The sequence below is a fragment of the Poecilia reticulata genome, linkage group LG5, assembly GCF_000633615.1.
Source record: "Poecilia reticulata strain Guanapo linkage group LG5, Guppy_female_1.0+MT, whole genome shotgun sequence".
Taxonomy (NCBI): domain Eukaryota; kingdom Metazoa; phylum Chordata; class Actinopteri; order Cyprinodontiformes; family Poeciliidae; genus Poecilia; species Poecilia reticulata.
In genome coordinates, this window is record NC_024335.1 from 20,973,212 (window position 1) to 20,997,409 (window position 24,198).

Here is a 24,198-nt window from a genome sequence, read left to right on the forward strand (position 1 = left end):
TCTACCACACCCGTTTCATACCGGACCACTTACACTTAACGCTATAAAATGAACGCTCTCTATCAAGGTATCACCCATGGAGGGATTTCTTTATTTAAATGGGTTCATTTTTCAGAGGGATACAAAGTGAGGGCATGGTGATTTTAGTAATTACATGTTTATAAGAGCAATTTTCTGTTGTCCTTCCATGGAAGCGGGCAGCTTCCAGACAGACAATAAAACACTTTTTAATATAAGTTGCTGCTTTGACATGATCACAGAACTGCCAAAACATATGTACAAAAATACCAGACAAAGTGAATCACAGCAACGTCATCAGCCGGTGTAACGCTGAACTAATGCGGTAAAGCTACTAGCAGGAGCGGAGCTAAGAAGTTACAAACACTGAAGAGAAGAAGAGCTGCCATCGATACAATTGCAGCCAAGCATGTTTTAATGTTACGCAATACAGTTTTGCCAAGTTGATGAAAGTCTAAACTGGTATTGTTGTGATTGTGAGGTGTAAAGTTTACCTTTGACCAAACGCCCCCCAAAGTAATCCCAGCGCCCCCCTTTTGTAAAAATGTCCGCCAGCGCCCCCTGCCGTCCTCTGAACTCCCCTCGAGGGGCGGTACCGCCTACGTTGAGAACCACTATGCTAGTTCAAGTTCATACGTTGCATAAAATCCTTTTAAAAAAAACAAACAAAAACAAACATTTAATTTGTGACTGTAACATGACAAAATTTCAAATATTTTAAGGGCTATGGATGCTTTTGAAGGCCAGTGCAGAGCAGCGCAAGTCACTGACAGATGCTGAGCAGCAATTTATTGTTTGACATGAGAGAAAGTTTGGAATTGACAGAAGTGAGCTACAGTGTTCACACTAAAATTCACACACACAAATAGTCAAAGTCATGTGGTTAGGGTCGGCCTTTCACACACACACACACGCACGCACGCACACACACACACACACACGCATGCACGCACGCACACCCACAAGCACACTTGACCCCTTCACAAGTCTCCAGGAGATAGGCTGATTTGCTCAATCTCTCTCTCTCCCTCATTCACACGCACACACTCCCTATTCATGCCTCACATTAAATTTCTCTCTCTAGGCTACATAGTGTCATATAGAAGGCGACAGAGGCGAATAGAGGAAGAGAAATTACAGCTACATCGTGTCAAAAGGTTTGGTGGGGGGGACAGAAGAAGAGGAGAAGAAGAAGAAGAAGAAGAGAGAATTGGACCCATGAACCTGTGAGGAGTCCTTGTAAAAACACACACTTCTTTCAGTGAGTCCCTCCCACCAATTAACCACACACAGCGCACAGCAAACGACACGCAAAGGTCCAACACAGAGAGAAAGGGAAAGGAGGAGAAAGAGAACAGTCACTATTGAATACAGGGCATTGGGTTTCAAACAGCAATATTATATTACTTTCCATATATATTTCCAATATTTATATATATATATATATATATTATTATATATATATAATATTTCAATAAAAAACATAAGTCATCCATTTTTCTGTACAGAGATGATAAATGAGTAATACCTTGCATAACCGGTAGAAGGTTAATGTGCAGAGTGATCTGCCACTTATACAAGTATTCATCACTCTCGAGTCCGAAGCAACGACTTGCTCGTCATCTCCTGAAATCTTATTCACGACTGTCGTGTCAACACAGGAAGATTCATTTGATCTTGGCCGTTTCAGGACGATCAGAACCAGGACTAGACCCCACAGCTGAGACAAGGAGAGCAGGAACACGACACCACAACAACGAGGCTACTGGGAGCACTGGGGTAAACAAGGCGAGACCGGGACGAGCCTCCTTTACAGCAGCAGCGGAAAGCAGCCAACGAGCGCTCTCGGAGAGCAAAGGTCAGAGGTGCCCCCCTGTATTGCACGAGTCCGGAGGGGGGGGAGGAGAGAGAGATGTGGAAGGTGGGAGGTGAGGCTGGGCGTGAGAGGGGAGAAGACTCCGCCCCCCCCTCCTGGCGCACCCAATCCTTCCCTCTCCAGATTTGGCATATCACTCTCAAAAGGCCGCAAGCATGTGTCCGTACAAGTAATGAGAATGCACTGGAAGAGAGAGTCAGAGACAGGATGGCGGTGTGAAGAAAAGGAAGGAAAAATTAAGACTTTAATACTGAATACAGCACTGTGCAGATATTTCAATTATTTTGTATTTATTCATGCTTATTTGCACTTTGTTTCCATGAAGACTCATATTAACTCAGGCTTTCTGAAGGTGTTTCAAAATCTATCCTGGAAAAAATGCTGCTGCTGCCTACTTTAAGATTTTTACTAACACTTATGAGTTTGTTGTAGGATTATTTTAGTAAATATATTTTAGTGAATGTAATTTTTTTTTACTAGCCTCTCAGTAGAGGGTATCACTGACAGTCCTCTGGACAAATGTTAACCCTTTCACGCATGAATTATGATCCTTTGTGTTAGGATTTTTTTTCCTTTTTTTTTTCTTTTCTTAGGGCATAAAAAAGTAGGAAATTTTTTTCCTACTTTTAATAATAAAAAAATAATAATAATTTTATTTTTTTTAGGTGATCAATTGTAATTTTCTCCAAATACAAAGTTGTTATTTGAAAAATACATCAGTAGTATTGTTCTTTAGGGGTTATCTGATGTCACAATATTTTTTTTTACCTTCAAGTGTCGTCTACAGTAGAAGGAGGGACCGGGTCGAGTGGCATGCTTTTTTTGTCTGACGGCCATATTGGATTTAACAAAAATAATTTCTTGCATTTGCAGCTGATGGCCAGTAGTTGATAGTGTGTTTTATGATGCATTAGTGTCCACTTCAGTGGTCTGTGTGGTTTTATAACATAAAAATCCACAAGAAGCACAAGAAAATGGCTTTTAGACATCTGTCCACTGTAGTGGCCGCTGTTCATGAAAGGGTTAAGTTAGCTCCCTATGATAGTCCACCAACAGACACTTTCAGCTAGAAAACACAACAAACTTACCCGCTAGCACTAGTGCTCCTGCTAATAAGAGAGTGTCGTTAGCAGGAGTAGGTCCGCACTGCAGAGGGGTCAAGTCTCGGAGGCGCAGGGGGAGGAGCTTAAGAAGGCGTGGCAAAGTAGGTGTTGAGCACAGCACGACACAAAGGACACAACATGCGGTTAGTCAGTCGGTCTAACCAGAGAGTAGCTACGGAGTGAACGTGGCTAGCACTGTAACAAACCTTCAGGCTGAAGTTGCTTCTTGGCAGCCAAATTCATGGAAGGCGGCATTGACATAGCGGGCATGCGGAAGCCAGCAGGTAGCGTCTCCATGGAGCCTGCCATCATCCCCAGACCCGTTCCTCCCTCACGAGCCCGAAACCTCTTGCGCCACGAGGGTGAGCGCCGAAATGACTTGTCATCTCCACTCTGTGAGAGGAAAAATAGAGGAAAGGTGTGTTATTCATAAAGAGGAAAACACTAAACTATCATCTGAGGTTGCAACAGAGAGAGAAAAAGTTAATCTTAAAACATAGCACAGCTTAAGTAAAAACAGTCACCAGCAAAGAGACTATAAAAAAAGTCACCTCCTCCAGTCGGCGGTCTGTTCCCAAGGCTAGAAGGTTGTTAAACTCCCTCTCTAGAACCTGCCTTGCCTGAAAAACGCACAGAATTCATTCAAACCTTGATCAAGCATAATGTTAATACTGCCTGACGTACATTGATTGTTACCAATTATTCAATTACTACGCTAACAACGCTGCTATATATTTCAGTAGTGCAAAACAGGAAGTGAAATAGTGAATCAAATGGTTGTGTTTTTGGGGAGTTTTTTATTAACTATAAATGTGGACATGTTAAAGGAATAGTTCAAGATTTTTTAAGGTTAATTTTAGAGGTTAGAAGCAGTTCTTTTCTTACCTGAATCAAATAATGCTGTAAATATAAAAAAAGCCAGTGTACAAACCAGTAAAAAAAACAACTTCACTGTATAAACTCATATTCTTCTCTGTACATAACAGTTCAATTAAAATCTGGCAATGGCTTGACGTTTAAAAAAAACCCCTCATGGTCCAGTTAATATCGATTTACACTGAATTAAAATGCTAAGAGAGTTGAAACTAACTTTGTAATAAATTATGAGCTGCTTGTACAAAATTTCACTTCGTAGATCCTGACGCGTTCATTTAAAACTTTACTCCATGTAACACCAGATGAAGCAGAAGTAACAAATTAAATGGGATCACACACGTAAGCCGTAAGCGGCTGTTTCTAGTATAACCACCTGCGTGTTTTGCATGGGGATCTGCAGGATGAGCGCTAGGCTGCTGTAATCGAAGGTTTCATCGAGAGCGACGAGCGCCCCATGAACTCCGCTCTCCAGCAGGTTGCCGCTGTACTCCCTCAGACCGATGGACTGGACCCAGTGGATCACCTGTTCGTTGGTCCACACCAAAACGTCTGAAATCAAAAGCGGAGCGGTGGCGCAGCGTTAAATAAACACTTTACCTAATGTGCCTCACAAACAGCAAATAGAGGCGTTTAGTGAAAGAGGTAATGTGCATGTCCGCATGGCGTCAACTCTCTGGCACACTCCCTTTGTTCACTTGAAGCACAGCTGTCAGCCAGCTTTCCAAGTTGGAACAGGCGCAACGTGTGTGTGCATGTGTGCGTGCGTGAGTGTTTATGTGCGCGCAAACAGAGTTGGACTGTGATACGAAGCGACAGCTGAGTCAAGTTCATGCGCTGAGCTCAAGGTCAAAAGGGCGAGAGGGACGGCTGGATTTAAATGTGTGCGCCAGCGTGTGTGTGGGGCACTCCACACGCAAGTGGGGCTTTAGATCACAAGACTGGCTTCTTGACAGTTTAAGGAGCACCTGTTATAGTGCCAAGCACAAATTGACAGTATCGGATGAAACCACAAGATGGTTCTCCAGAAGAGAATCCCACTTTTTCTGATTAAACAGTAGAGCCTATTCATTCATGCATGCATGCGTGCGTATGTATTACACATGAGGATGACTGTGTGTAAACGGTACCTTTCATATCGTGTTGACTGTCTTCTCTCCGACGGTCCAGCTCTTTCCTGTCATAATTGAGTCTCTTCAAGCACATAATTCCATACTGCAGACTAGCCCTGGGGCACATAAAAAGCACACACACACACACACGTGCACACAATGAATCAGTATCCTTTCCATCTCTGCAGCTCACGCATCAAGTCATTAGATGAAAGGTAGAGCAGGTTCAGCTCAGCTGCTACAGCTGAGCATCACAGCTGCAAACCTGTGAAAGCTGTCCACCATCTTCAGATGGCTTCTCAGGTCCTTTTTGGTCAGATGGTCCAGCATGCGTGCGTCGACCAGGCACTCCATGAAGTAGGAGCGGTACTGGGGCAGGCCGAGACTGGGCAGCCACTCGTTTCCTATCCACTCGTGATTCATGTCCCCGTATGCTAATGTCTGCAGGGATATCAGCAGAAAACGTTACAGATGTGTCACCGTCATGAAGTTAATTGTTTTAGATTTTTAAATGTGACGGAAATGATCTCAGAAATTCAAATGTAATAGTATAAAGTAGATTTTCAAATTATTATTACTACCACTACTGCTACTAATAAATATTTAACTTTACGTAGATTTCAGGATCTAGAGTTTGCATGATGCTCTCAAACACTTTAACAGTACAAAGTATCCTTCCAGAACTGCTTTGAACGTTTTTCATGTTACATCTTAAAAATTCAATTTATTTCATTGGGATTCTATCTGATGCACCAACACGAAATAACGTACAACTGTGAAATGAAAGGAAAATGTTGGTTTTCAAAAGTCTTAACAGATAAATCGTGTGAGTACACATACATGCCACACTTATCAGATTTTTATACCATTATTTATTATTTCATAATGTTGTAACATTATATAAAGCTAAAGAAAAAACTTTCAAATGGTGTGAATACTTTTGCGACACTGCAACATGACGCAGTTACTACGCACGTGCCCGCGAATGTATAAAGAGTCCTGGTACAGATTCAGTTAGGGAAATCAACCTCACCTGTGCCCAGCTGCCCTCCTCATTCTCCTTAGTGGCAGCATAGTGGAGACAACATACGAGGTTAGCAAGACAGGGGCTAATCAAACACACACACGTAATATAAATTCAGAAACACGCACACACGCACAAATTTCATTTCAGCTTATACTCTGCTAGCATACTAGCATTCATATTACCATTGCTACATGTGTTGCATCCAACAAATACATTCAGATAAGAGGGGGGGGGGGTCGCAAAAAAAAAAGGCGTTAGTGTGTGATGTGGTTGGGTCTTTGTAAGGGTTCTGCAGAGGGAGAGGACATATGTGTGTTGCCGCAGGGACCAGTGTGAGTGTGAGAAAGTGCTGGGTGGGGTTAACATGGAGGGGGAGCACCCAGATGGTACTGACCGCTTTGGTGGAGGAAGCCAGGTTCTCCATCTCTTCATGAGTCACCCACACATTTCCGGAGGACTGCTCGGAGGACAGAAACACACACGCACACACAAACACACACCACATGCACACAAACAAGAGCATCATACATGGGCACACACAGGCACACCCGGGAGAACACTCCAGTGTACATTTTCACACCACACACATACACAACAACACACACGCACGCACGCACGCAGACAAAGGTTTCGTTGAGTGATGCCAAGGAAGGAGTGTATTTCAGGCAGGTAAGCAGGTAGTTTGTAGATGTATGCATTTTCTATTTTTTTTTTTTTTTCAAAAGTAAACCATGCGATTAAAAGCTGCTGAATTAAAAAAAAGAGGCTAATTATCAACTGAGCATGCAGAGTGAGGGTCATGAGTTATACAAGGATACTGAGTGCAGGGTAAGGTGAACACAAGTGTTACATCTCAGGGTTATATATTTTCTCTACGTTCATAGAGAACGTATACAGTGCCTTGAAAAGCATTCTTCCCCCTCAAAATATTTCACATCTTGTCACATCATGACAATCTAAGTTTTATATTACAGTAATTTTATTTGACACCATGGCAATACATTTTGTGCAAATTTGCTAAGTTGCTGCAGCAGCAGCAGCAGCAGCAGCAGCAGCAGCAGCAGCAGCAGCAGCAGCAGCAGCAGCAGCAGCTCTTTTATGGTGTGCATTTTACATCTTTGCATTTCTAGTTGTTGAATTTTTCCCTACACTTATTTGCAAAATATCTTAAGTCATATTGCAAGGAGATTGTTCTGTTTTGGCTTCTCAGTTGGATTTTTGTCTGGACTTAGACTGGACCATTCTGACATATAAATATGTGTAATTTAAATAAATAAACAATAAGGGTATTGCTTGATAACCTAGTTTTTCTCAGATGTTTATCCCTGATTTGTCTGCTGTGAAAGAGAAAGATAAAATAGGTGAATTCAAAGGGTAGAGTATGAGTATTGAAATGGGGGGAAAGGTTTTTGCTAGCCACAATTATCAGATTTTCTCTGTCATGAAAATGTAATGTTTTCCTTCCACCTCATAATTATGGGCTATTTTATGTTGATCTAACACTTAAAACCCTAATAAAGTGCAATGAAGTTTGTGGTGGTAATGTGACAAAATAAGAAAAGGTTCAGGGGGCATGAATCCTTTCGCAGAGTATTTATTATATGTTTCTTGGTTTCTCGCATGCGCAATTTATTCCCTGAAAAAACAAAACAAAACAAAAAAAAAACACTGGAAAGAGGAACCATCTCTAACGACGGGGGTGTACTGGGTGTATTTGTTTACCGTTCTGGAGGTCAGCGGCGCAGACGGGCTGGTGAGAGAGACCATTTCCTGGATGGCCAAACGCAATTTGAGTCTGTGCAGAGGGTTGCTGATCCCGATCTCTCTCTGGATCTCTGTGTCGGACAGGGCGGACATGATGGCTCCACTCTTCACGTTGGCACGACAGGCAGCCACATACCAGGCTGGCATCCCCACCCACAGCTGTTCAGAGCCGTCAGGACAACAAACGTCAACACCACAGTCGCCATAAATGTGCATATTAGCGGCAGCCTGACATGAAGGGAGCAATACAAAGAACAAAGGGCCTTTTTTTTTTCTTTTTCATGTCTGGCTGGGTTGATTGGTGAAATACCTCCAGCCATGAAACGACTGTGGGACCATCCCACTGTGCGAATGGAAGGCCTCTTTTCCTGGCGTCCTCCAGAAGCTCATGCCTGAATGAATTCAACACAAAGTTAAGAGGGAGAGATGTGTGGCGCAATAAGGGTGCTGCAAAAATATAAGCAATCAGAAGAGGATCAAAATATTCCAAATATTAAGTCGTTTACTTTTTTTTCATCCGTCTGTCCCTCTCAGCCTGAGTGCCCAGTTTTCCCAAAGTCATGGTGTCACCAATGCTCATCTCAAAATCTGAAACGCAACAGTAGCTTGTGTTACCATCAGCTATTGTTCCTCTTAATTTGGAGCTCTGTACTTGTAGAACATGCAGTTTACAGAGAACCTGTTAAGGCTGGTAGAGATTGTCCATCCCTGCCAACAGTCTGGTCCATTCGACCCTTCTCCTTCTTCCCAAACAATCGACCAATAGACGACTTGATACCTTTCTTCTGCTTGCTGCGATCGGTAGAAACGAGAGACGTACAGTTGAATTGATCCAATTTAAAAAAGTGAAAAAGATACATTCAATTATTGCTTAAGCTTATGTTTAAGTTTGTTTCTAGCAAAAGATGAGTATTTACATTCATTTTCAGAACAAATCCCACAAAAAGTAAGATGATGCCTACTTTGATAAAAGGTGCATACCCAAGATATAGTTCTGATCAGAGGTTTGGATGCACTCATAATATGAATAATTTAATTTATCTTTAAATGACATATTTGAGATGTTCATTTTCTGAGTGGGAAACAATGTCAGTCATTTGTTAAGGCAAGAACTGTCTTTGTGTTTTTAAAATGATTAAAAACCTTGCGGAGCAAATTTGGGATATTCACAAAGACAGAACAGAGTGCTTCAAAAACTGCCACATAAAAACGTACTCAAAACCCGCATGGCCGTTAGCTAACTTGCATTTAAGCCACTCGAGAACCAGATACAACGTGACAAGAAAGATTTGGCTGATGCTAAACTTTCCACTGTATTCTGTTAGAAAGAAAGAACATATAAGATTTTAATTTGGAAATAACATAGTCAAGTTTGGAGCAACAGTGTAGAGTCACAGGATGTAAGCTGCATGACGCTCCATGGGAAGTTTTCACAGCTGGTAATAATTCAAGGAACCATGTCACCTGCCGGTGTTGGTGGTCCATTGGGTTTGGTTAATCCCAAAGTCAATGCCAGATTATCCTGCAGGACTCCATACTGCCGTCAGGTTTAATGGAGTTGCTGATTTCATTTTCCAGAAGGACTTGGCAGGTGCCCGCACTACCGATCCGTGCCTTAGTGACCACGGTATCATGGTGCACAAACGTCAAGCAACACAGAGAAGCTTCAGGGTGTTGTCAAAAGGAAGATGAAGAGCCGACCCAAAAATTCAGTCAAGCCTATATTGAAGTAACCTGAGCTCCAGCAGAGTCGCCGGCTGATCGCCTCCATGCTGCTTTACGCAAATGAAGTGAATGAAGTGAATGAAGTGCTCACATAATGTACAGAATACTTAGGTACTTTTCAAAATTTGGGGTTTTCATTAACCGTTAGCCAAAATCCTCTAAATGAACATTATTGAACACCTTAAAATATATCACTGAGTGCGTAATGAATGCATATGTTATACGATATTAAAATATAATTACTGAAAGAAATAAGATTATATTGTATTTCAGCTGTGTGTTCAAAGTCCATCCCTTCTATTCTTATTGGTACATTTCCCCACATGGAAATTTTTCACTCTTCACTTTTTTTCTCTCTTTTCTTCCTGTTTGATGTTAGGTGTTGCATTTTTTTAGTATGTAAAAGAAAAAAAACCTTTTTTATCTCCAACTGTTAGAGTTGTTCTTAAATGATTGATGGGTAGTATTGGAGTCATGAGCTCCTGATGTGTGTGTGTGTGCGTGCGTGTGTGTGTTTACCCTCGCCCATCCTCCAGGCTGCCTGTGAACTGAGCGAAGTTGGTTTCCAGCCGTAAACTTCGAGGTGAGGAGGGAGGTGATGTTTCACACTTGATAGTAGCTTTGTCCACTTCCACAGGAGACTGAAAGAGTCAGGAAAAAAATAACAACTCAGCTCACTTATGAAAGACACTCAGACTACTTTACTTGAGCTGTATTTGCAAACTTACCGCCACTTTTCTTCTGTGTTTCCTCAAGTCACTTGGCTATCAGAAAAAAAAGTAAAAAAAACAACAACTGCATTGTCAATAGAGAACATTTATGCAAATGCTGATCACTGAATGTGTTTTTCATAACTGCGGTGTTCCCTCTGACCAGAGTCATGATTCCTAGATGGTGACTGGTGTTGCGTCCATGATGCTTTGGCGTGGAGTGGCCGCTGGTGGGCGGAGAGGAGGACGACGCCAGGGACTGGGCGGTGGCAGAGGTGGGCAGGGCTCGGGGTCGGAGGGTCACGTTGAGGCCGTCCATGCTGCCGCTGTTCACGCGGGACTCGATCTCCTCAGAGCGCAGCTCGGCCGATTCTCTCTCTACCTGGATCATCCTGGGCATGCGACACAGGATGTGACATCACTGACCACGTAGACTGATTACCTCTAACATTGACAGTAGCGTGTGCAAAGCCAAAGCTCCAGCCTTCCATGTCAGGAAACCATGGCAACTGTACATGGGGCTCCACGCCACTTCAATTTATTAATATTTTCACATTCATTTTTAATTTTCCCCGTCATTATAAGTTTCTCATCTGATGCAAAAGTTTTGCATTTAAATGCGAAGATTATAGCATAACACTTACCTGGTAATTATTACAGTGGCTTAACTTAAACTTCTTAAACTCTTACATTGCAGTCACAAGTTTTAACATACTTTATGTAACAGATTAACTAACAACAGCACACAATTGAATGGGTAGTGATATTTTCCCTACATGGCCACCATGTCACATGTTGTGCCTGAGATATCCCACCTTATCTCCTCGTTTATGGCGTCAAGCTGCTCTTGCAGCATGAGAGCAAGAGTCTGAGCGTCTGATTGGCCGCTTGGCGAGAGCAGCGTCGAGCTCACGTCGTCGTCCATGTCCGAGTCTGCCTCGATGTCGCTGCCCAGGAGGTGGCTGACGCTCCCGCGCAGGGACGGGTAATCCTGCTCAAACATGGCACACACCTGACACACACGTGTGTGAAGATAAGCGTGGACAGAGCAAATTTTTTTTCCGTTAATAAACTGTGAGAAAAACAGCCTCAAGTATGAATCACGTGGACTCAATTAGAGTACAAGCACACATATCCAAAAGTGAAATCTGACTTTTGTGGAGCTGTCGAGCCGGTTACGAGAAGAGATGGATGAACAAGAAACTTACATCACACATCATGTCCAGCAGCAGGTGAGAGAGAGAGAGAGGGAGAGAGAGAGACAGGAATACAGAGAAGTTAGTAGAAAATGAGAAGTTAGGGATGATCACACAAAGCCAAGCGCTGACACTTACTGGCAAAGCAGACATGAACCCAAATTAATCACTGGCAAAAGGCCGCATGTGGTTAGAAGGGTCGCTAACGCTAACGATCCTATCCGTTGGGTCCTAATTAGTATGCGTGCATGGGAACTGCCGGTTGCTGCCTCCTATTCAGAACACAATCGTCACCTTGTTCGGATCGTCTCGCAGAGCCGACAGCCGGCCCTTCTGCGCCCGCCTGATCACAGTTGTGCTGTAGTGGCCGTCCTGACCCTCCACCATAGAGAAGCGGAGGTCGCTGGAGCTTCCCAAGTGAGAGCTGGGATCATTTACATGAGAAACCGATTTAAAGATGCAGAGGGAGGCAGGGATAAAAGAGGAAAGAAAAGACTGAGGTTACCGAGGGTGAGTCCCGTCTCCAAACGCTCCACTGCGGCGTTTCAGATGGTCAATCTCGTTTCTCAGCTTGTCAATCTCGCCAATCAGCCGTTCCTGAAGTAGAAAGGCCGTTCTTGAAAAGTAATAAAGCCACTGCTCTGAAAGCCCTTAGTTAATTGAAAATAAATAAATAAATAAAACACTGCGTGCTAAGATGTGTGAGCTGGACAAGGCCAGGAAGCAAGTGTATGCTATCTGTTACATTAATCCATAGGAAAAGTCAAAAACCTAGTAAGAAAAAGAAAAACGTTCAAAAGTTTGAGATGAAATATCAGGCACAAATGTAAGCAAGAATATTTTTGGTTATTAAAGTGCCTTGCAAAGGTATTCATGCCCATTAAACTTCTGCATGTTGTGCCAAATTATAATCTTGAAACTTTATGTATTTAATTTGGATTTTATTTGATCAATTAAAACAAAGTGGCCCATACATTTTCTATCATATTCTCAAAAACAGTAATCAATTAAAAGAATAAATGCTTTTTTTTTTTTTAAACTCTGAATTCAACAACTTATTAATAGCTACTACTATTGCGCAGTAATTCTAGATATCGGTGAAGTATCGAGTAAAATAACTTATTCCTTTTTCAGTACACACACCTAAGTTGTAAGACAAGAAGCAGTTCTAGATTTATTGATTTGTTGCTGGCTTACTGACCCTGGTGTGGTGAAACTCTTCAAGCTGTTTCTGGCAATTCTCCAGGTCCTGAATGAGCGCATTCTTGACAAAAAGATGAGATAATCCAATAAAAATATTTTAAAAACTGTTATAATACAGGCGCATCTTAATAGACAAAAAAAATGTATGTATTTTAAGAAATCCAAAATGTCATACTTGTGTATTATATTCGCAGATCACATTCAGAGTGACATAGAGTACATTTTTAGCTGTTCATTTCTGTTAACGATGATTATGGCTTACAGCTAATAAACACCCAAAATGCTCATAATCAGAAATTAACGTAATATATAGCATTAGGCCGATAAAAAAAAAAATTATACAGACATAAAGGGCTTCCAAAGAAGTGTTTCTGTAGACTTTACAGTATTGGGGCAATGGAGGCTCTCATGGGTAACTTGTTTGTTATACTTTTTAATTGCTGTTTGTCCTTCCACTCAACTTTCCAATGTTATGGTGGAAAACATCAAACGGTGAACAGACAACTGATTTACCCTTATTAACAATGAAAACATGCAAATGACTGTCTGGAGGACAACTGCCAAGTTATTGCACATAATCGCAAAATTAAAAACCAAAACATAAAACGACCACATTAAAATTAATACATTAATTCATTTTGTACTGATCTGTTGTAATATTAAAATTTGATGAGAAACTAAGTTTCGGATTTTCGTTTTGAATTTCGTTTTGTAACATGAATAAAGTTGATTTAAATTCAATTACTGAAGTTAACTGTTTTGATGATATTCTAATTTATTAAAGTGCACCTGTGTGTGCTCTGCAGCTTCATTTAATGTATGAGCTAAAACAAAATGGAAAAAGCTGCTGGTTGGACGAAGGTGTGAGGATGCCTTGCCTTGTCCTCCAGGGCGGCCATGCGCTCCTTCAGGTGGAGCTGCAGCCGTTCGTTGGATTCCGTGAGCAGACGGTCCACGGTGTCGGACAAACGCTTGTTGTGCTCCTCGTTCATTTTCTCCCTTTGACGAGCCTAACGAGCAAGGCAGGGAGAGCCAAGGGGGAAAAAAAAGTAACAACTTTGTCACATTTTTCTCTTTGATACAAATTCCATGTGGGCGTATTTATTCAGCTAATTAAGCATTTCTACGTGGATTAAGGGATAAAGTGTGAATTTAGCTCTAGATCACCAGCTGCCAGATATAGGTCTTCTTGGCCAGCCAGGATGATTTAATTACCATCATTAACTTGATGATGAAAAAGGGTTAAACAGCATCTATTAAATGGGAAGCACTGTGCTTAATATGTGTTCTGGAGTAATTCCATTAAAGAAGAACATTTATCACAGACACGTAAACACACATCTGCACGCTCAGAGAGGTCTTTCTACTAAATATAGTCATGAGATCGCAGAGAGAGAGCGAGGGAGAGGGAAATTAGCTGTGCGTGAATTATTCAGAGTCTAAAGATAGTATCCAATCAGTCTTAAAGCGGAGAGAGTGAGGGGGAGGGCAGAGAGATTTGTACAATTTGGTTTGAATTTATGCCACAATGCACTGAGGAAAATGACAAGCTCCTCTTGAGCGTGTGTCTGCATGGGTGCGTGTGCACGCGTGTGTGTGTGTGTGTGTGTGTGGGCGTGTGTGTGTGTGTGTACATTTATGCATGAGCAAGCACACAGCCAAAACGTGGAGCATCAGCCAAATCATATAGGCATTATTATTGTTAGAGGTCAGAATAACCCTGCAGGGGTGATGCACACACATGCACACACACACACACACACACACACACACACACACACACACACACACGCACACAAGCCTGATGCCCGCACACAAACAGACACACGTACTCTTGCAAGCTCTTGGTTTTTCTCCTCCAGTTGTGACTCCAGCTGTCGAAGCCGCTCCTCCACGTTGCCATGACGCTCCTCAGCCTGCAGGGGGAGACATGTACATATACTGGAAGCTTCAGAAAGGGCTGTTTTTACAAGCTTATGTGCTATCGCTGTTAATGCCTCTGATGGTTTCATCCTTCTCAGGTTCAAACTTGTGAGATCTGTGTGTGTGTGTATTGCCTTGGTTAGTGCCGCCACTCTCTGTGCCAGCTCAGCTTCAACCTCTGGCAAAGTCTCGGCCTTCCTCATGGTCTGAGCCAACCGCTGCTCTGCCATCTCCAGCATCTCCTGCAGCTGGCGTACCTTCTCTTCACTCTAACATCCGCAGACACGTTCAAAAAATAATAATAATGATAAAAAGAGGCGCATTAATAAGACGTTGCTTTAAACAGCTCCAGTTAAAATTTTGTACTGGATTTTATAGATATTACTTTTGCTTGGGAGAAGGTTGCACTGAATTTGACTTAGCAATATCAGAGTAGACAAAGGCTCAGACACACTGTTCAGATTTTTAATTGTCAAGAAATTTTAAAACTATTTATCAGTTTTCAAACTGATAAATAGTTTGCTTTGGTAACATAAAATCCCAGTTAAAAAAAGCTGAAGTTTGTGGTTGTAACGTGAAACAAGTCATGTTTTATACACTGACGCCCTGACAAAGCTTCATCATTCAAAGCCTTATCTTTGCTTGATTCCTAGTGAGTTAGCAGGGGTGTTACCTGTCTGTGAAGGGAATCTTTGGTGGCCAGTTCGTTCTCCAGTTTGTCATTGAGGTCGTGGATGTGGGTTGTCTCTCGCTGGGCAGCCAGGTAGCGTTTCTCTAATGTTGTGATTCTTTCCTCCAAATCCTCTCTCTTCACAAGAAAAAAGAACAGAGAAATGTAAACAGAGAAGAGTCGTATACTTATGCCATATTCAATAGATGTTAGTAAGTGAGATGGACTTTTAGTTTTTAATTCCAGATTACCTTAAAGTCTAGGATTATTTATTATTAATAATAATATTGCATATTATTATTAAGTCTAAGATTATGCCAAAAATGGCAAAATATTCATTGCCATTAGACTAACACTAAAGGAGTTAAAAAAAAAATACAAGGATTTTAAATTTGATCTGTCAATGCTATAGTTCTCATACACAAACATAATCTTTCATCTGATTGTTGCTGCTTTGTTCTCCTTGACAACATTTTTATTTTTTATAAAACTGATTAAACTGTCTCTGGCATTATTCTGTTGAAAAAGAAACATTTTGCATTACATGTGTAAAAAGAAAAAAGAAAAAATTTGGAGCAACATTGCGTACAGTACGTTATGTGCAAAGAAGGAGAACTGATAACTGTGATTTTGATTGAACTGTGTGCTTTGGTCAGATGAGACTAAGGTTTACGCAACAAATAATCCAGTGTGGAAAAAAAACAAACATACTGATGTATTTAAAAGCATCTCATGTTCATGGTGGAGGATCTATGATGTTGATTCTTCCTCAAAGGTCCTAGAAACCTTCTTGGATTGCCTGGCAATATTAATTTTTTGAGATGTCAGATGAGATTTTAAATAAAAAAATCTGGTAAACTCTGCCAGTAAACTAAAAAAGAAAAATCTTTTCCCACTGTCTCTTTCATGGACAAATATAAAAAGAAAATTGTTTAAAAACATCAAAATCAACCTTCTTTAGTAGCCATCTTAGCCCTCGGATGGTAATCTGTTGAAAATAAAAATTTCTTAACATGGGATGTTTGTGACCCTATAAATCTACAAGTTGTATTTTACGCTACCACTGTTTTTTCAAAGCTTTTCCACACATCTTTATTCAGGTGTCTGAATCTATATGCCTCCCAATTCTAACGCCATTCAACCTCACCTCCCTCTGCTCCCGCTGTTGTTTGATGGACAGCTCCTCACTGCGGCTCAGTTCCCGTCGTGCGTTGGCTAGCTCCGCCTCCAGCTCCACCATGCGGCCGTTCAGAGTGGCGGCGTGCTCGCGACTCTGAGCCAGCTCCTTATTGGTCCGATCCAGCAGCTCCTGAAGCTCAGACACCCGACTGCCGTCGTCGTGGGCATCTATAGAGCCGTTGGGGAGTCTCTGCAAAGAGGAACACTAACAGGTATGAACCACCTGTCTGCACCTGTTTCCGTGAGTAACATCAAAGCGCTGACTTGTAGAGATGATTTTGAGTGACCTACAAAGAAAAAAAAAAAAGTACTGAGAAGTTTGCGTTTTAGAGGTAAATTATGTGAGGTTAGGCTCTCGTGTTGTTGCTTAGATGTTGTTTCTCCTTTCTCTGTAGCTGAGAGTGTTGTTATTTCCGTGATCTTAATTAAACAAACCTTCAGGGACACATTCTGACAGAAAATACAACGGGCAGGAGCGAAGCTTTTCTAGGACCCCCTCCTCCGTTTCCAAATGCTACCATTTCGCTTTCTAATGAATACCTTTCACAAATACATAAACATTCACATTAAGTGGGGAAAATACATTTAGACCAAATAAAACTTTGGAATAAAACACACCTGGTGATCTCTGCAGATGTATGTTGTTTGTAATTATCAAAATAAGACTTTTAAGATTATTTAAGCTGAGTTCCTGTGGTTGCATAAAAGAGGAACCAACATGGGGCCCTATAATAACCTATGATATCATGTAAGCAAAACTGTAGCTATGAGACAAAGCACAACATTAGCAAAATAAAAATAAAAATGCAGAAATAGACAGGTGACAGGGTAAAATTATTTTACTCTTAGAGGTTAAACACAGTCAAAAAGCTGCATCAAATTTTGATGTTTAATGTTAATGGGAAGCAAAGCACAAGGCTGAGCGACAGCAAAGTGCAGAAAAACAGCCCAAAAGACCTTCCATGTAGGCTTGGATCCGTCTGTCCGCTCCACTGAATCTCCATCCTTCCTCTGCCTTACCATGTTCAGCTGCAAAGGAGATGAAACAGAAAAGCAAAGAAACCACAACTTTATCTCATTTTATTTCCTAGAAAATTCTGAACAAAACTCAGTGCAGCTCAGGGTCGAGTAACAGTAAAATAGTACTTTACACACCTATGAATTACACTGCGGAAAAAGTAAGACTCATCCTCTTGTTATCAGTTCATCATAACAAGATCTGACTTTAGTTCTCAAATTATCTGCCTGCTAGGGTAAGATTATAACTGAGTCTGAGCTGAATATTTTCTCCACCTCTCTATGTGTGATGGTTTCTAACAGAGCCATAATGCAAGTCATTAGCTATCATGGAAGGGTCTGGATTGTAAACACCGTATCACACAAAATGGACGATTTTAAATCTCGTCAGGTTATTTTACCTCCTGTGTGGTGGACGCTAGTTGCCCCTCCAGGGTCGCCACCCTCTCTAGAGCCACCCGAAGCCTCTCTCGTACCTGAGAAACACCAAAATTACACAGAATATGGGTCACAGTTCAAATGACTTCAATTGTTGGTCCTATGGTGTGTAAAACTATTTATACTCCGTGAACTTTTCCATGTTTTTTTTTTTTTTTTTTTTCAATTACAATCAGCACACTTCAATTTCTTTGATTTGAATTTTATGTGGAAGCATAGTAAGATAGATGGAGATAAATACAGGAGACTACCAGGGGAAAAAAGGCTGCAAAATACAAGTAGTGTGGAGGATCAACCGGACATCAAGGCTAACCATACAGCGTACAAAGAAGTGCTTTATGTTAAAGCATACATTTATAATCAGAGTCCAATTGAGAATTTTTACCAACAAATGAAAAAGTTCAAGGGGTATCCACTTTTGTACGGCGCTGTAAATGTGCTAACACTGATCTAAATGCAATCTTGTGACTTCCTCAATTTTGTTCTTTAAAAGTTTTTCATTAATGGTTTCCTCTTGCACATGCATATGTTTTACTGTGACAGTGAGCAATAATAAGGTTAATTAACCTAATAAAAGCTAGAAAACCTCCAGAGTTAGAATTAATCGGTGACAGGCAACAGCTGTACTGTTTGAGAAAAAGTTAGGCATCGTAACACGGTATCCATGACGCTGAATATTATTTAATTAAGTAATTAGCTAGTGCACGCCGGCTGACCGAAGTCATAGGGCCCACCTTTTCATCCAGGGCCTTGTGGTGTTCAAACAGCGACTTCAGAGCTTTCAGGACCTCCACCTCACTGGAGACTCCAGATGGCGGCGGCGCCTGTCTCTTCACCACCGTCATCCTGAGGCTGCGTTCATGACGAGACACCAGACACTCCAGGTGCTCCAGCAGCAGCTACATACAGTGCCACATGCATACACAAAACAATTCATTTTAAACTTGGCCATTTTTTTTTTTTTTTTTTTTTTTGGATTTCTCCTTTGCACGATCATAGCCACCCACTTCGCCTACACACTCGCTCGTGGACAGACGTTCACATACCCTGGTGTTGTTCCTTTCAGCTTTGAGTTCAGATATTTCCTCTTCTTTCTCCAGCAGCTGCTCCCGGCATATGTTCAGCTCCTTTGTCAGAGTGGCAAACTCCTACACAGCAAACAGACAGAACACCCACACTGAGGTTAATACCACATCCCCTGATCGACACAGTGGGCACTGCTTTAGACGAACTGAGTCACATGTGGGAACGCAGTCCAGAAGGAGTAGTATACTACCAGGGTGAGGAATAATTTATGAGTAATTGACAATTGCCTAGATATAAATCTTGGACAGCTTAGTTTGTTCTTTCTGCAGGGTTCTTATGGGAAAGATTTGGTGCTAGAAATGTTTTCTGAAAAAAAGAGAATTAAAAGGGATCAAATTTTAAAATGCGGTACAGCAGTGTCTGGTGTCCTTTGATACACTATTAATGTATCCATTGATGTATCAATTTAGAAATCATCCATCAAGGCTTTCACCATGCACACGTTGGAAATACTGACTTGGGCATATAGAGTTAGGACCAGCAAAGGCTAGAGTTTTGACTTTTAGATTACAAATTGAAGACATTTTATTTTACTTATTCCAAAACCTCAAACTTAGCCGGTTATCTGAAAAGCTACCAGGGCTTTTCATCATTGAACTAAAAAAAAAGAGATGAGTAGTAGAGATGAAATCTTGTTTGTGCTGGAAAATTCTTTGGGCTTATTTATTTTTTTTATTATTATTTTTTTCCACATTTAGTTTTGCACTTTCCAAAAGATTTGAAGCACTTTTAGTCCTTGGAATATGCTTCAAGTTGCTGTCACATGAGTGGGTGTATTAAAAAAAATGTGCGCTGCACGGCTCTAAATGAGGAGAATTTCTGTGGAACATTAAGTCCTTTAACATCTTTTGAAGTATGTGTTTCATTTTGGATGTACACATGGTTTGTATACTCTACGTGTGTGTTTTAGCTGACAAGTATAACATTTTGTGTAATACTGCATCAACTTTTTCCCTTTTTTTTTCCTTTCTTATTTTTTCATATTGAGGGAATCCCTGAATTTTTGGAGACAAAAGTTTAATGTTTTATGCATAATCTGAGGGTGTCGTGACTTGTCAAATAATCGCTATCTGCATTTAGCAGGCTAAACTTCTGTCAGCTGAAGTCACTCCAAGCACTTGGCTTGCTGAAGCTAGCCAAGTGAAAGTGCATCTGCGTGGCTCATCATAAGATAAAATTATGTTTTCAGTGGGGTATCGCAGCAAAATTTTACACAGCACTTCCATTAATTACACCCTAGCTAGAAATCGCTGCAGTTTTATATTCCTAGGAAGGCACTGCTGGGGCATTTTTTGTGACAATACCTGGAGATTTAAGTACACCTCTCATTTCTAATATTTCAACAGCTTGTCAACTGCTTCAGAGGAAATGAAAATTAGATTTCCTTAGTGCATATGTCAGTGATGTGTACAGATACTATGCACATCTTGGTCCTGGCAAGGTAGATTGTACCTTGCAAGGACCAATCTATATTGGTCCACTCCAATCTATACTGGTCCTGGCAAGGTAGATTGGCCAAGACCAAGGTAGCCTATCTACCTTGGCTACCAAGGTAGATTGCATGGAATAAATGTTTATGCATTTATTCCATGCATGGAACAGCAGACTGTTCCATGCATAAACTCATTGTTCAGCAGTAACCTCTGACCATAGGTACACTGAGGAGGTGGAGATACTGACTGGTATGAATTTTGTGAGCCTCACAGAGATGACATCAATGTACTACGAATGTTTGACACACTATTTAAACTCATCGGAAAAAAGGAGACTTTTTGAAGAAAGGCTAAATGATTGACGAGTCTACAAAACACTAATGCAAATAGAGATGAAAAAAGCTGGACCACCTAGTGGGAAAGGTTGGAAAGCAAACTCTAGCAGAACGATGTAATATACGTGAGTTCAGAAATAAAGACAATGGAGACTTCAAAGAATGAGGACAGTCAGATAGGCAGTAGTGTGGATAGAGCCAACGAACCGAGGATATCCAAGCAAAAGGTTCAATTCAGGGACAAGTTCCATGTCCTGTTCTCCAGAGAAACAGACCTCGATTTAAGAGGAGAACGGTGCTGCAGGGCACAGTTCTCTCACCTTTTGATACAAGCCAGAAATATCACAACATCTAATCTCCCTTTTAGGTTAAGTATTATCGAACTCAATCAATTAAGTGAAACATATATTAACAGTGCATTTTGGCAACAGAGATGATGGAGTTATGCAGTAATAATAAGAGAAACATCTTAGTGGAATTAAGTGACTCGTTCCAGTTTTATGTTTTCTTTGAGCAAAAGTACATCTTTCACAGCTCACTACCTGGATATGGAGTTTTATTTCTTTTAGTTTCATCATACTCACACAAACTGAGATAGCACCATCTCCCCCAAAGCATCTAGAAACAACCACATATTTCTGACTCTGATGGACATTTAACGCTCCTGTGGAGTTATTAAAATTTGCTCCATTACCTCTCATAGTTTGAGATGGACCTGTATGGGCCGAGCATTTTTTGCTGTGTGTTTGCTTTTCACAGTTTATAAACTTTAATGGTGCGGGACTGGTCAGGAGTTTTAACTCTTATTTTATATGTGAACGTCTAAATAGCAGCAACCCAAAGGTCTTTTGCAGAGAATTTATAATTTAAGGTTTATCTGTACACGATGCCTTTGACACTTGTAGGCAAATCGTGTGACACCGATGTGGTCAATCCAAGAGATGTTGTCCAAGAAGTCAATGGTCATGTCAGACATGTTTTTTATTTTATAAAGATCTCTGTTGACTCGTTGAGTTATCGATTGGATTTCCAGAACTTGAGAAGCTTCACATCATCTAATGTCATTTAGCAGTTATATGTTTTCGGTCTGAGCGCACCGATCCGGTGGCTATTAAATGAACTCTTATATCTGTGTGTGTATCTTACTATGCGCTTGTGATGTCTGAACGTGTCTTGGCTCTTTGCTGGATTTTCCTGAGGTTGGCATCAGTCCAAGTGGTACCCAGATCTCCATCATTTCTCTCTTTGGTTCACTCAGAGTACTCCCGTACACACACACACACACACACACACACACACACACACACACACACACACNCACACACACACACACACACACACACACACACACACACCCGCACATTAAATCTGGGACCTCCCTGGTGCGACGACACTGCACTCGCCATTTTCCATTCTCATGATAGATCTCGACACTGGCTCAAGCTGAAAGAAAGCTGGCACCGTGAGCGTTTAGTCTCTCCCAGAAATTGCAGCAAAAGAAGGCGGAGTGTGGATGAGGACTTTCCCCAACAAACAAAGACGAAACATACAGAAAAACAAAGCATCGTGGAGGTTGGTGTGAAATCCTAATCATTGTTTTGGATATGATGATATCAAATATACAAAAAAAATTGGATCACTCATTTGTAGGAAAAGCGTGAAATGTATTGTCATTTTGTATTGCTGAAGAATGCCAAAAAACTTATCCTGCACAAGACAATAATACCTATACCAACGTAACTATTTATGAACCTGGAACACAACATATCATTGGCATTCAGAAAAAAAAAAAGAATAGATATGAGACTTTTAGTTAGAAAAGCTGAAATAACACCGGTTGACAAAAACATTTTGGTGTTCAAATGCTCCCACGCCGATAGGTGCAGTTTTAAAACAAGGAATAAAAAACGACCAACAACTGCAACTGTTATCTGAACAAGGATGATGTGTGTGTGTGTGTGTGTGTGTGTGTGTGTGTGTGTGTGTGTGTGGGTGTGTGTGTGTGTGTGTGTGTGTGTGCTCTAATTTGCTTGATGCTTTTGAAGTAGCCATGTTGTCTGGTCTGGACTGTTTACATGCAGAACCACACACAGAACACCCCCCACCCCCAAAATCATCAAAGAGAACAGCGGTATACACCAATGCACACTAACTAAGATGAGCTTTTGGAATAATAACACAAAGAGCAGAATTTGAATAAGATAGAAATAAAATAAACCCACAAATGAACACATAGCGTATATAAAGCAATCTTGCCTGCAAGGTTACCGAACCTGCCTGCTACACTTCAGTGAAAAGCAACAACATGGAGCAGAAAAGGAAAGCGCTGAGAGAAAAAGTGACTATAGAGAGGGGAAAAATGGGTCAGTTTGCACATTTAACTTTCCTTTATTCCACTGGGTGGACCAATAGGCAGGAGCTCAGACCAAATCCACCAACAGATGTTACATGTCACTGTCTCTTTCAATCATAGCAAAAAAATAAATAAAAATAGCTCAACAAACAGTCTGAGACCTTTAGCTCATCTCCTCATCCCCATATTACGCTGCCTTTTGAAAACCCACTGTATCTCTACTTAAAAAAAGGGGACAAACAAAAACCAAAACTGCATTTTTCTGAAACTGAGGAACAACAAAACAAATATAACGAAATGGTGTAAAAAAACAGAAAAAGAATTTAAAAAAAAACTGGTTTGTGTTCTCATGAGGGCCTGTCCAAAACCTTTATCTGACAGCGGATACAGCCCCTGTGTTTTTCTCCTTTTGACACGCCGAGCACCCCAAACCAAACAAAAATCCCAGGACGGCTTTTCAGTAGTCAAATACTGACGGGGCTCACTGACAACAACCTCGACATCTGTCAAGGAGTAAAACCGTACAGAGCACGGGAAAAGGGGCGTCTGTGGCATCCAGAGGAATGCTGCTACCCCCAGTGTTAGATAGCAAACACTGCTGAGCCCAGACATTGTGAAGGGATTTCTCTTTTTTTTTTCTCTTCCTTAAGCAGGTTGGGATTAACGGATGAAACAAAATGCTCTCTGTGTGTGTGAGTGTGTGTGTGCGCGTGTGACTGAGCACGAGGAGAGAGAGAAAGACACTGTAGCAGAGTCAGATGCAAAAAAAGGCTGTAAATTTTAAAATTGAGTGTTTAGTTTCCATGTATACAGACAATCTCAAATATATTTAAAAACAGAGTTTAGGCATGGAATCTCGCTGTTTGTGCTTGCTGTATCTCAGATCATCTCTTATTTTGCTCATACTCTGATGACAAATAATATGAACAATTAAAATTGCTTCTCTTTTAATTGTTGATTGTCTTTGAATGGTTCTTTTATTAAAGAAGACATTCAGAAATATTTGTAATTTGCATTAGGATTATCGTTCCTAAAGTAAAATCCAATCCTAACTAATCCCTTAGCTAAAAATGTGTCTCTATTACAGCTAAAAGACAAAGAACTGTGACCTTTTGTGCTTTATAAGTTCACAAAAAATGTTATCTCAGGCATTTTAC

The 24,198-nt window shown here is 41.0% G+C and overlaps 1 protein-coding gene across 7 annotated transcripts in view; it reads right to left on the reverse strand.

The window, feature by feature from the left end:
* Nucleotides 1-780: 780 nt before the first annotated feature.
* ppfia4 (PTPRF interacting protein alpha 4) overlaps nucleotides 781-24,198 on the reverse strand; it is a 60,258-nt gene continuing 36,840 nt past the window's right edge. For 4 of the 7 annotated variants that reach the window (XM_017304956.1, XM_008409270.2, XM_008409269.2 and 1 more), the window contains 29 exons: nucleotides 18,881-18,982; nucleotides 18,569-18,733; nucleotides 17,798-17,872; nucleotides 17,337-17,408; nucleotides 16,348-16,569; nucleotides 15,204-15,338; nucleotides 14,665-14,799; nucleotides 14,440-14,523; nucleotides 13,486-13,617; nucleotides 12,606-12,668; nucleotides 11,910-12,001; nucleotides 11,699-11,828; nucleotides 11,024-11,220; nucleotides 10,372-10,600; nucleotides 10,227-10,262; nucleotides 10,018-10,139; nucleotides 8,453-8,565; nucleotides 8,280-8,361; nucleotides 8,084-8,165; nucleotides 7,732-7,932; nucleotides 6,404-6,466; nucleotides 6,016-6,042; nucleotides 5,248-5,423; nucleotides 5,001-5,098; nucleotides 4,247-4,422; nucleotides 3,549-3,617; nucleotides 3,204-3,390; nucleotides 2,983-3,079; nucleotides 781-2,077 (listed from right to left, as the gene is read on the reverse strand). In XM_017304956.1, the coding sequence (XP_017160445.1) occupies nucleotides 3,021-3,079; nucleotides 3,204-3,390; nucleotides 3,549-3,617; nucleotides 4,247-4,422; nucleotides 5,001-5,098; nucleotides 5,248-5,423; nucleotides 6,016-6,042; nucleotides 6,404-6,466; nucleotides 7,732-7,932; nucleotides 8,084-8,165; nucleotides 8,280-8,361; nucleotides 8,453-8,565; nucleotides 10,018-10,139; nucleotides 10,227-10,262; nucleotides 10,372-10,600; nucleotides 11,024-11,220; nucleotides 11,699-11,828; nucleotides 11,910-12,001; nucleotides 12,606-12,668; nucleotides 13,486-13,617; nucleotides 14,440-14,523; nucleotides 14,665-14,799; nucleotides 15,204-15,338; nucleotides 16,348-16,569; nucleotides 17,337-17,408; nucleotides 17,798-17,872; nucleotides 18,569-18,733; nucleotides 18,881-18,982 (3,324 nt within the window). In that variant the 3' untranslated portion in view covers nucleotides 781-2,077; nucleotides 2,983-3,020. The remainder of the gene's footprint in view (nucleotides 2,078-2,982; nucleotides 3,080-3,203; nucleotides 3,391-3,548; nucleotides 3,618-4,246; nucleotides 4,423-5,000; nucleotides 5,099-5,247; nucleotides 5,424-6,015; nucleotides 6,043-6,403; nucleotides 6,467-7,731; nucleotides 7,933-8,083; nucleotides 8,166-8,279; nucleotides 8,362-8,452; nucleotides 8,566-10,017; nucleotides 10,140-10,226; nucleotides 10,263-10,371; nucleotides 10,601-11,023; nucleotides 11,221-11,698; nucleotides 11,829-11,909; nucleotides 12,002-12,605; nucleotides 12,669-13,485; nucleotides 13,618-14,439; nucleotides 14,524-14,664; nucleotides 14,800-15,203; nucleotides 15,339-16,347; nucleotides 16,570-17,336; nucleotides 17,409-17,797; nucleotides 17,873-18,568; nucleotides 18,734-18,880; nucleotides 18,983-24,198) is intronic. The other 3 variants (XM_008409272.2, XM_008409271.2, XM_008409273.2) reach the window with 3 other exon arrangements.